The sequence below is a fragment of the Lithobates pipiens genome, unplaced genomic scaffold (assembly GCF_037356315.1).
Source record: "Lithobates pipiens isolate NorthernLeopardFrog02 unplaced genomic scaffold, aLitPip1_a1.2 Scaffold_16, whole genome shotgun sequence".
Taxonomy (NCBI): Eukaryota; Metazoa; Chordata; class Amphibia; order Anura; family Ranidae; genus Lithobates; species Lithobates pipiens.
The window spans coordinates 470,852,542-470,864,701 of NW_027507748.1; the positions used below are offsets into that span (position 1 = coordinate 470,852,542).

The 12,160-nt window shown below is 45.2% G+C and overlaps 1 protein-coding gene across 1 annotated transcript in view; it reads left to right on the forward strand.

Moving 5' to 3' along the window:
* Nucleotides 1-2,002: 2,002 nt before the first annotated feature.
* The window catches only part of BIVM (basic, immunoglobulin-like variable motif containing), a 38,459-nt gene continuing 28,301 nt past the window's right edge, over nt 2,003-12,160 (forward strand). The window contains exons 1-4 of the mRNA XM_077482926.1: nt 2,003-2,116; nt 6,721-7,281; nt 8,883-9,003; nt 10,379-10,474. Of these exons, the coding sequence (XP_077339052.1) occupies nt 6,831-7,281; nt 8,883-9,003; nt 10,379-10,474 (668 nt within the window). The 5' untranslated portion in view covers nt 2,003-2,116; nt 6,721-6,830. The remainder of the gene's footprint in view (nt 2,117-6,720; nt 7,282-8,882; nt 9,004-10,378; nt 10,475-12,160) is intronic.

Sequence of the window (12,160 nt, forward strand, 5' to 3'; positions counted from 1 at the left end):
TTCTCCTCCATCGGCAGTGTTCAGCTTGCGGCTCCTCTACTCCTCCTAGGCATCCAAAAAGGTCGTCTGTCCTTTCAGCCAATCGGGTGACGGGTGTCAAAACCCACTTCCTGATTGGAGGGAGGAAGATCAGTGTTACAATAGCGAATATTCATTGGCTATTGTAACACACCTGGGTGGGCTGTGAGCGCATTCTCTGCGCCCCGAGCCCACCCTATTTTGAAGCCTATTAGAGACTCTGGCTCTAATCAGCGCTTAATAAAAACAACCCCGCCCCCCCCCCCATTGGAATTCATGCATCCGGCATCCTGCAAGGGGCCGGACGCATGGAGATGTGTGTGGGGGGGGGTGGCACCCATGCACCCTTAACGGACGGGCCGCCCCTGATGGGTGTAATGAGCTTCTGTGTGATCATTCAGCTGATTACCTATCTTAAAGTATAACTAAAGGCAAAACTTTTTTCTAAAGCCCCATACACACTATCAGATTTTCTGCTGATTTTTTCCTTCAGATTTACCAAAACCATATAATATGAGGTCAAACCTTAGGAGTTTCAATTTGTATGCAGTCAGACAGGCCCTTCTACTACATGGTTTTGGTAAATCTGAAGACAAAAATCAGCTGAAAATCTGATAGTGTGATAGTATAGGGCTTTAGTTTTGGACAGAGTGGAGATGGATTAGAACATCAGTCAGAAAGAATATCCCAAATTTTGGGCTGTCCTCAGAAAAGTAATAGGGGAGAAATCTTCCAATGGGGACACTGAATCTGGTGACCTGGGGGTCCCCAAGGAAGTCCCTTCATTTGCAGGGATTTCCTCTCACTTCATGTTTGGCTATGCGGCAAGAAATAAAAGAGGTTGTATGTAAAGTCTCATTATTTTTCACCTTAATACCTTCTATGCATTAAGGTGAAAAACCTTTTGTGCTGCCCCCCCCCCCCCCCCCTTTTTCTTACCTGAACCCGATCGTTCCAGCGATGAGCACGAGCCCAGCAGCTCCAGGTCCTCATTGGATGGATTGATAGCAGCAGAAGCTATTGGGTCCCACTGCTGTCAATGAAATCCAATGACACAAGAGTTGGGGGGGAGGGGGGGGGGGGCTGAGTCCTGCTGTCTGTGTTAATGGACCCAGCAGCAGGATTCAGGAATGCTCCCGCAAAAGTGCCCCTGTTCCGTCAGATTGGGCAACCCGTCAAAACTTGTAACCAAAGTGATGTTCTGTCACAGCCATCTTGGTACACCTCACACTTGGCCGCAGTAAGCCTACAGTCTGAAGTCACCAAGTGGACATCTTTTTACACCCACTGGAGTCTTGCATTTCACACTTATTTTTACAGCTAAACTGAGATTATATCGTGAAATACAGTATTTTGATGTCCGTGATACTGTTTTGATGTTGAACTGAAAAAAAAAAAAAAGTTTTGCTTATCGTTCCGAATGAAAGAAATTATAGATCCAATTATAAACCAAGATCATTTATAAATCAAATTATACATCAAGAGTTACAAATTGTAGATCAGTCACAGTTTCATACCTCCCAACTTTTTGAGATGGGCATGAGGGACACCTATCAGCAAAAGTATGCAGGCAAAGGACACACCCCTTGACACGCCCCCTTAAAGTAGAATTGGTTAAACCCTCAAGTACTTTTTGTTTTACCACTGCTATTCCTTTATATTGGCTTTTGGAATTTACAAATGCAGCAATTTATAAACCAGATGAAAGGTTTAGGGCTGGAAAACACTTTTTGATAAATAAAAAGTGCATTTTATATACAACTGTATAGATCAGACCAAAATGAGGGACAAATGAGGAGGAATGAGGGACAGAGGGACATTGCTATAAATCAGGGACAGTTCCTCGAAACCAGGGACAGTTGGGAGCTATGCAGTTTATACAGGTGACACTTTTTAGAATAAAATCAAGCCACGCCATTGGTTGTGTAGCTGCCCACAGACGCCTATTAGAAATCAGCAGGTTAAATGGTGTGCTCCTCCGTCCAGTAGGTGGCGATCATCCCCAGGTCTGTTTGGGGAGTGGTGGATAACGGAGGGGACAGGGGTGCTTCATCCATCCTGATTGACATCGTACTGTTGACAGGAGGTGTGCGGACAGGTAAGATCCGGTGATGTGTCATAGAGAGGACAATGTGTTGGGGGTGGATGGAGGAGCCGTGCTGTAGGATCGGTCCTCGTGTGCCTGTCATCCATAGGAGCTCCGCACACCGCTGCCGCTGCTTTGTTGTCATCGGGTTGTCTTGGATCCGATGTCACAGGCCTGCCATGTCCTTCCATAGGGCTTCATTCACCCGTCCTTCCATAGTGCTTCATTCACCCGTCCTTCCATAGTGCTTCATTCACCTGTCCTTCCATAGTGCTTCATTCACCCATCCTTCCATAGGGCTTCATTCCCATGTCCTTCCATAGTGCTTCATTCACCTATCCTTCCATAGTGCTTCATTCCCATGTCCTTCCATAGTGCTTCATTCACCTATCCTTCCATAGTGCTTCATTCCCATGTCCTTCCATAGTGCTTCATTCACCTGTCCTTCCATAGTGCTTCATTCACCCGTCCTTCCATAGTGCTTCATTCACCCGTCCTTCCATAGTGCTTCATTCACCCGTCCTTCCATAGTGCTTCATTCACCCGTCCTTCCATAGTGCTTCATTCACCCGTCCTTCCATAGTGCTTCATTCACCCGTCCTTCCATAGTGCTTCATTCACCTATCCTTCCATAGTGCTTCATTCACCTGTCCACCCCAAGGGCTTCATTCACCCATCCTTCCATAGTGCTTCATTCACCCATCCTTCCATAGTGCTTCATTCACCCGTCCTTCCATAGTGCTTCATTCACCCGTCCTTCCATAGTGCTTCATTCACCCGTCCTTCCATAGTGCTTCATTCACCCGTCCTTCCATAGTGCTTCATTCACCTGTCCATCCCAAGGGCTTCATTCACCCATCCTTCCATAGTGCTTCATTCACCCATCCTTCCATAGTGCTTCATTCACCCATCCTTCCATAGTGCTTCATTCACCCGTCCTTCCATAGTGCTTCATTCACCCGTCCTTCCATAGTGCTTCATTCACCCGTCCTTCCATAGTGCTTCATTCACCCGTCCTTCCATAGTGCTTCATTCACCCGTCCTTCCATAGTGCTTCATTCACCCGTCCTTCCATAGTGCTTCATTCACCCGTCCTTCCATAGTGCTTCATTCACCTGTCCTTCCATAGTGCTTCATTCACCTGTCCTTCCATAGTGCTCCATTCACCTGTCCTTCCATAGTGCTCCATTCACCTGTCCATCCCAAGGGCTCCATTCACCTGTCCTTCCATAGTGCTTCATTCACCTGTCCATCCCAAGGGCTCCATTCACCTGTCCTTCCATAGGGCTCCATTCACCTGTCCTTCCATAGGGCTCCATTCACCTGTCCTTCCATAGGGCTCCATTCACCTGTCCTTCCATAGGGCTCCATTCACCTGTCCTTCCATAGGGCTCCATTCACCTGTCCTTCCATAGGGCTCCATTCACCTGTCCTTCCATAGGGCTCCATTCACCTGTCCTTCCATAGGGCTCCATTCACCTGTCCTTCCATAGGGCTCCATTCCCACGTCCTTCCTTGGGGCTCCATTCCCACGTCCTTCCTTGGGGCTTCATTCCCACGTCCTTCCTTGGGGCTCCATTCCCACGTCCTTCCTTGGGGCTTCATTCCCACGTCCTTCCTTGGGGCTTCATTCCCACGTCCTTCCTTGGGGCTTCATTCCCACGTCCTTCCTTGGGGCTTCATTCCCACGGCCTTCCTTGGGGCTTCATTCCCACGGCCTTCCTTGGGGCTTCATTCCCACGGCCTTCCTTGGGGCTTCATTCCCACGGCCTTCCTTGGGGCTTCATTCCCACGGCCTTCCTTGGGGCTTCATTCCCACGGCCTTCCTTGGGGCTTCATTCCCACGGCCTTCCTTGGGGCTTCATTCCCACGGCCTTCCTTGGGGCTTCATTCCCACGGCCTTCCTTGGGGCTTCATTCCCACGGCCTTCCTTGGGGCTTCATTCCCACGGCCTTCCTTGGGGCTTCATTCCCACGGCCTTCCTTGGGGCTTCATTCCCACGGCCTTCCTTGGGGCTTCATTCCCACGGCCTTCCTTGGGGCTTCATTCCCACGGCCTTCCTTGGGGCTCCATTCCCACGTCCTTCCATGGGGCTTCATTCCCACGTCCTTGGACCTCTTACTAGACTCTTCATGTAGGATTAGGACCATATGTGGGGATGATTATTGTGTTGTTATCGGAAGCAATGTATTATTTATTTCTAATCAAAGCGATGATCTACAAATGTGATCTCCAGCACATGATTTCTTACCTCTCGCCTCCCTCCGCTCATTAAACAAAGTCACAAGCTGCAATGAAATGACACATCAAAATCGCACTGATTGAGTGGCTTTGAAATCGCACTGAAGAAGCGCAATTTCAAAGCTGCACTGGTGTGGCCCATGGATTAGTTCTGCTTTAATGCCAGTTTAAGCAAGGTGTAAGGCTAGGTTCATGCTTGCAGCTGGCACTAATGTAAACCAACATGCCTATAGCTTTATGTACGACACGTGGTTATAAACATGGCTCAACTGCCACTGTGCTGGGTGCCACAGTGGGATTGCCAACAATAAGCTGCGGTTTGACAAGTTACTCCAGTGTGAATGGGGGGCTAAAGGTTCGGCTTTTATTATATTTTAAATAACAAACATATCATACATGCTTCCTCTGTGCAGTGGTTAGCCCCAATCCTCCCCTGCTGACTCTCCAGGTCCCTCCCTTCCTGCCTAGTGCCCCCACTGAAAGCAGCTTGCTTTAGGGGCTCCTGAGCCGCTGCTCTACGTGTCCATTCATACATGGTGTATGGCTCAGCACTGCTCTCTCCTCATTGGCTTGCTGGCTGTGATTGACAGTAGCGGGGACCCAGCGGCTACTGCTGCTGTTTCAGCCAATGAGGAGGGAGATCTAGGAGAGCTGAGGCTCATGTGCACATCGCTGGATCGAGAGGGGGCTTAGGTAAGCATTGGGGGGGGGGGGCTCCACCATTACCATATGACAATATGCTGCCCTCTGCAGATGCACACAGGGAGCCATTCATAAAGGCAGCCCCACACATCTGGCAAACTTGTGTGCATTTGCGCCTGCCAAAACATATGGTACCACAGTACCATGCCAATTGGTGTGGTGAAGTTTTACATATCGTGTTGGTGCTATTTTTGAACGTTTCATGCACGTAGATCAGCCCACTGAAATGAATACTGGTTAAAACCTCCCTAGTGTAAGTGACCCCCTATAGCAGGGCCCTTCAGCTGTTGTGGAACTACATTTCCCATGAGGCATTGCAAGGCTGGCAGTTACAATTACTCCCAGAGGCATGATGGGACTTGTAGTTCTGCAACAGCTGGAGGGCCCCAGGTTGCCTACCCCTGCTCTATAGTATTCTCATTCACTCCTCCCATGGCAGCTACATAAAAGGTAATGTGGGGAGGAATGAGGGAGCTGGACCAGCATAGAGAGAAGAGAGGGCTATGATGTACTCAGATGGAAGGAGCAGTGCTAGCTAATGGACTTTACAGTGGGAGTCATATTTATTAGCACGTTCAGCACTTCTGCCTGGCAGCACTAAGGTTGTCAGCTTGAATCGCCAACCATGGCACAACCTGCCTGAAGTATACATGTTCTCCTTGTGCCTGCGTGGGTTTCCCCTGGGTACTCCAGTTTCCTCCCACACTCAAACAACCTGCTGGTAGGTTAACTGGCCCCTGTCTAAATTGGCCCTATATGTATGAATGTGAGTTAAGTCTCATACACACATTGAGAATATCTTACTTTTCCAATTTTTTTTTTTTTCAACTAAAACAGTACTGAATAAATGAAAATCATACAATCTGGTATCGCACGAAAAAAACGTTGTTGTTTGTCCCTTCCGATAATTTCACATGAACTGTGATTGGCTCTCCAAAACTGTGTACTAATGATCACATTTCTCATTGTGTGTACTAGACATCTTGGATTGTAAGCGCCTTGAGTTCAGGGACAGATGTGAATGTGTACATATATACACGATATTACTAAAAGTAAGAACTAAGGGACCAAGCCCAACCCCTGAAAACCAACCCCACACTATAATACCCCCCCAAATGTTTTGGAGCAGTGCACAAAGAAAAGTCCATAAAGACATGGATGAGTGATGTTTGGGGTGGAGGAACTTGACTGGTCTGCACAGAGTCTTGACCTCAACCCGATAGAAAACCTTTTGAGGTGAATTCGAGCGGAGACATCGGCACCAACATCAGTGCCTGACCTCACAAATGCTCTTCTGGAAGAATGGTCAAACATTCCCATAGACACACTCCTAAACCTTGTGGACAGCCTTCCCAGGAGAGTTGAAGTAGCTAAAAAGAGTGGGCCAACGCAATATTGAACCCTATGGACTAAGAATGGGATACCATTAAAGTTCTTGTGTGTAAAGGCAGGTGTCCCAATACTTTTGGTAATTGTGTGTCTGTATAAATTGCCAAGACTATATAAGTACCTGTAATGGATTAAAGTTCAGAGGCACATTCAAGTGAATATAAAAACATTTATGGAAAGGGAATACGCTGCAACTAAGCATTTAAAATGCATGGTTTTGTGCTTTACCTGCCTTTTTTTAGTTGGTGACAGGGTCTCTTTATTATTCTTTCTCTTTTTTTCAGGTAGAGCATTCCTTGTGAAGCTCGTCGAATGAAATAGCTTGTCTCCTTTACTCCAGCAGTCCTTGGTGACAAGGTGAATTTTGGTAAACTCCAGATTGCCTTTTCATTCAATGCCTAACGTAGAGGCCGTCAGAGAAGCTAATGGTTCTGGCAGAAACGAGGAGACGTCTACAGAGAAATCTGAGAAAGACAATCTCCAAACCAATGTGAAGACCTACAATGTTGGAAGCCTGGGACATGCTAATGACCGTCATCCTTGGGGATGTCCAGTGACTCACACAAGAGAAAAGTTCTATACTATATGTTCAGACTATGCTTTCCTAAACCAAGCAACATCATTGTGCAAAACTTCCAGTTCTACTAGCAGTGCAAGTTCCCATGAGAAACCCAGCTTTACCAACCCATTGAATTACATAGATCTTCCGGCTAGTGCTTCTGATGGCATATATGAGGATACTAGCTTGGACTCTTTATCCAGTGATGTTGGGACATATCCTCTTGCCTGGGAAATTGACACATCAGACTTTAACACAATGACTACAAAGTTAAAACCTAAAACAGGTAAACCGTTTTCCTGTTCTAATAGAAATAGTTGAGCCTTTTCTTTTACTGTCTTTAAAAAAAAAATTACATAAACGCACATTAAATATAGGGGCAGTCATGGGGGAAAATGTCACCTTGTGCCAATCTTGCATAGACACATAAGGGCCAGTTCTGAACAGATGCAAAAGTGAACGATCAGTGTAATAAGCACTAATATGAAGCCTCTCTCTGGCTGGGATAAAGGTAATTTTCCCTCCTTTCCACCACCTTCTAATCGATCGCTTTATTAAAAAATCTAAATGTCCCTTTCTTTTTATCTTAAGCTGCAGCCATGAGATGCTCCAGCCCCAAGCCTTCTCTTCTTCTGTTTACTCCCTGGTTGAGTCCTCCTTCGAGTGTCCACGTCACTGCCTGCGTGACATGGACAACCCTTCCCATTGAATGACCAGCAGTGGGGGCTCTCTCAGGATTCAGAAGAGAACTGAAGTCAACAGATGGAGGTTGAGTGGACCAACATCTCGGGCATCATTGCAGCGCTGGATTAGCGGTCCCTTGTACCTGACAGTGGAGCGGAGCCTGGACAGGGAACTTAGGTGAGTATTGCTGGCTTCGCCAGGTAAGGAAAAAAAAAAGCCAGACAAGATGGTTTTGAGCAGCATTCTTCAACTATTTTTTCAGCTGTGACACCCTTTAAAAGTATGTAAAATCTCAAAGCACCTGTCTAAAAAAAAATGTAAATGTTACTTATCAATGGAAAACCTGAGCCTGGCACAATGCACCCTACCTCCTTAATGAAATGGACTTCACATCAAAAGTCCTCCATCACATCAGGGCTCCCCCATCACATCAGATTTCCCCCATTATGATCAGAACTCTAGCTTTTGGCTCCAGGTGCCGGCAGAGGGCAGCAAGTGGAGCAGGTCCAAAGGAGCCAGACTTTCACCCTCTTCTGAATGTTGGGGTGGCCCTGCATAATACCTGCCCTGGATCAACATGGTAGGTTGCCATGGGGCAGGTGGGCTGGCCACCAGCACCATACTGCACCCAGGGGAAAACTGCTCTCGACACCCTGGTTGAGAAACACTGGGTTAGAGGTGGTAGAAAGCTAGTTTCAGTCTGTAGTGGGGCTTAAGGCTCCATTACCCCTTGTACGATTCCAAAGTCGTGTAACTTTGGCGAAATTTTGGATGTGAGTTTTTGTCCCTCTGCAAAATCAGACCCACTGTTGCACCATTGTTACATGTAAAACATTCAGTTAAGACTTTCATGCAACTTAAGGGCCAAAGACTAATGTTAACACTCAAAAGTTGCATGAAGTACTTTCAAGTCCCTGCAACTTTAAGTCACACATATATGAATGTTTATCATTGGAAAACATTGGCTGCGACTTGTAATGCAATTTTGATGTCCAAAGTTGAATGTGGTCTTAGAGTGATAAAGTTGTGAAGCCATCAAGGCCTCCACCTACACAATCTTTCAAACTTCACCACGGGTTAAAATGTAATAAGTGTAATTTTATTTTCTAGTGTGCCTACTATTTTTTTTATTTTTTATAAATTTTTTAATGTGTGAGCACTTCAGGTAAGCCTTCACTTCCTCTGTTCTTTTTTTTTATCTAGGCGTAGCTAAACAAGCACCGAAGAAGAAGCCTGACAGAAAGGTGAAGCCACTGAGGGAATGCACACAACACTTCATAGCAGATGAGATTAAACAACGTAAAGTTTTAGATCTCCGGAGATGGTACTTTTCCTTCAACTGTTACAATACTTTACAAAAGAAAAGATTGAAATGCTTTTTTTTAAGTAACCCTTAAACATCCTGTAATAAGGCAGCTGTATTTAAATCCTTGAATACTCAATAGCTTTCACACATCTATCTTAATCTTCAGGAACACCCCAGAACCCCCAAATCCTGAGGTGCTCTGAGATGCATTTCTGAACCAAGAGCTGGCCAGTTCCAACTAGCCTCTCATAGCTCCCTTTTGGATCGTCGGCTTGATGGGCAACCTCAGTGTCCAGTAGGGAGTTGTGGGAGGTGAGAGTGGGCTCACCAACTCTTAAGTTCTTAGCAAAAGTGGAGATTATTATATTGGAATGCACTGGGTTTGTGGTACCTGGACTTTTGTGGTGTGTTTGATTTACCATATTTTTATTGTGGTGGTGGTGGTTTAGTGGATGTTTACTTCATTATTTTGCTACTATCCAATTTTATGATAAAGTATTAATTTTTAACATGCCACACATTGGTCCATAGTTTTTTTATCTTAATACATTCCATGCATTAAGATAAAAAGCCTTCTGTGTGCAGTAGCCCCCCCTAATACTTACCTGAGGTCCCTCTAAATCCAGCGATGTTGCAGTAATGTCTCTGCTGCTCGGGAGGTAGTGTGCATCGTGCCAGGGTCAGGTTTCCCATTGATCACTTCTGCAGCTATATAAGTTTCTATGTTCTGAAGATGAGGAGCAGGTCTATGGAGGAGCCCTTTTATTATATAAAAGGAGCAAATAAGGAGATGAAAACTCAGATGTGACCAACAGCAATCTAACATGTTAAAATGAAAGATCTATTAAAGGAGGGGGAATTGTTTTTATATATATATATATATATATATATATATATATATATATATATTACCAAAATTGAAAAGGGGGGGGGGATCTCATGTGGCACTTTGGAGGCACACTACTTCTTTATTAATAGACAACATACATAAAATATTAAATATTAAGATATAATATCTTATGTATGTTGTCTAATAAAAAGAAGTAGTATTTTAATGTAACATGGTGTGGCTCCGAAGTCCCACGTGTTAGATTTTTTTATTTTTTCCCACTTCTTTTTTTTTTTTTTCAATTTTGCTAATATGTTCAAAATTGTATGCAATAATTTTGTTGTAGTAGCAGATTGTTGTATCAAGTTAACTGTCAGTGGAAAAAGGAAAATGTACTGAAGGAGTACATGTTTATTGACTGAGCATTTGTAACTTTCCATACAGATCAAGCCTCTGTGCCATAATAGTTGGTGTTTGTACAAAAATCCATGAAGCCTTTTCCAATCTGTATAAATGTATTTAAACAGCAGTATTTTATACATTAAAAAAACGTTGTCTCTGCAGGTATTGCATCAGTCGACCCCAGTACAAGACGTCCTGTGGTATCTCCTCTCTCGTATCCTGCTGGAACTTTCTGTATAGCACTCTGGGATCAGGAAGGTATAGTGCACTGAGTAATGGCTACTAGCATATTTAGAAAATGCAGAAGACTGACTGAAATCCATGTTCTTTTAGTAACCTGTAATGTTATATTTTCCTCAAATTCAAACAGAGGTCATGAATCATGACTCATGATAAGGAAATGCATAAATAGAGATTAAAGTCTAACTCTTGGTTTTAGTGAAGTTTAAATCATTTGATTGGACCAAGCTTGTCCAAATGAATGGTTTACTTAACTAACAGTTGCAGTATGTGCTGTATAAACTGTATGTAGATAAGGCTAAATATAGTATACAGTGCTGTGCTTCAGCAGCGGGTCAGGGACCTTCCCCTCCTGTTCCCGAAACAGAACTTGCTCAGCCATTTACAGGAATGAATGAATACAGAAACCTCTTCTGATTGGCTGAGGTGGAGATCGCAATGTTGCCCGCCTCTCCAAATCAGAAGAAACTTTTTATTCATTCATAGAATACAAAGCTCCCAGTGAATGGCGACTCAATTTTGTTCTGGAAGCAGGACAGGAAATTCCCTATGTACTGCATGTAGCTGAGGCTACATACAATGTATACAATGCACACAGCTGCTGTATCTGTTAGTTAAGAGAGTAGTTTGTTTGGACCAGCTTGGTCCAAAGGAACTGTAGTAATTAAACTTTATTAAAACTTGGAGTTAAGCGGGCCATAGATGGATCGAATTTCAGCCAGTTTAGCAGGGATTTGATTCATGTATGGGCAGGTTGGTTGTACTAAAGACGATCCATCAATTGATTTCAGTGCAACCAGCCTGTCAGATCTTTGGAATGCGATTGCTACAGCCGCTAGCAGTAATCTCATGGCCAGGAAGACTCCCCATGCCACCTTGCCAGCAGAACACAATAGTGCTACGGGAGGGATTCCACCCGTGGTTGCAGGAAATCAAATCATCTATGGCCTGCCTTAGGCTTTAACCTTCAGTGAAAACTGAATGTCAATGATCAGTAGATCCGGAGATATAGGCAGCGTGGTTATAAAGTCCGAAGATCTTTTCTTAATACATTCTATGCATTAAGATAAAAAGCCTTCTGTGTGCAGCAGCCCCCCTAATGCTTACCTGAGGTCCCTCTAAATACAGCAATGTTGCAGGAGTGTCTCCGCTGCTCGGGACTCCCCTCTTCATTGGCTGAGACAGCAGTGAGGCACCATTGGCCCCTGCTGCTGCCAATCAGACAGCCAACCAATGATGACAGAAAGGGGGCTGGGCCACGGCTCTGTCTGAATGGACACGGGGACCTGTGGCTCGGCCCGGGTGCACCTAATGGCAAGCTGCTTGCTGTGGGGGCACTCAACAGGGAGGGGTTCAGGAGCACCGACGTGGGACCCAGGCTGTTGAGTGCAAAAAACACTGCCACAGAGCAGGTAAGTATACACACGTTTGTTATTTTTACCTAAAAGAGACTTTACAATCACTTTTATAGTAAAACCTCAGATTGTGAGTAATGCGGTTTATGAGCGCTTCGCAATACAAGCTGTCTCCCAAGACGAGCAGGATTCAAGCCGCTGGGGTAAGCAGTCCCGCATGTGGCTAGAGGTACGGGGGTGCCAGAGACAATCCGTTCCTGATCATCTCTGGTGCCCCTGCACCTCTGGCCACATGCGGTATTGCATACACCAGCAGTCACTGTGGAACAAATTATCTGATTTTTTCCAT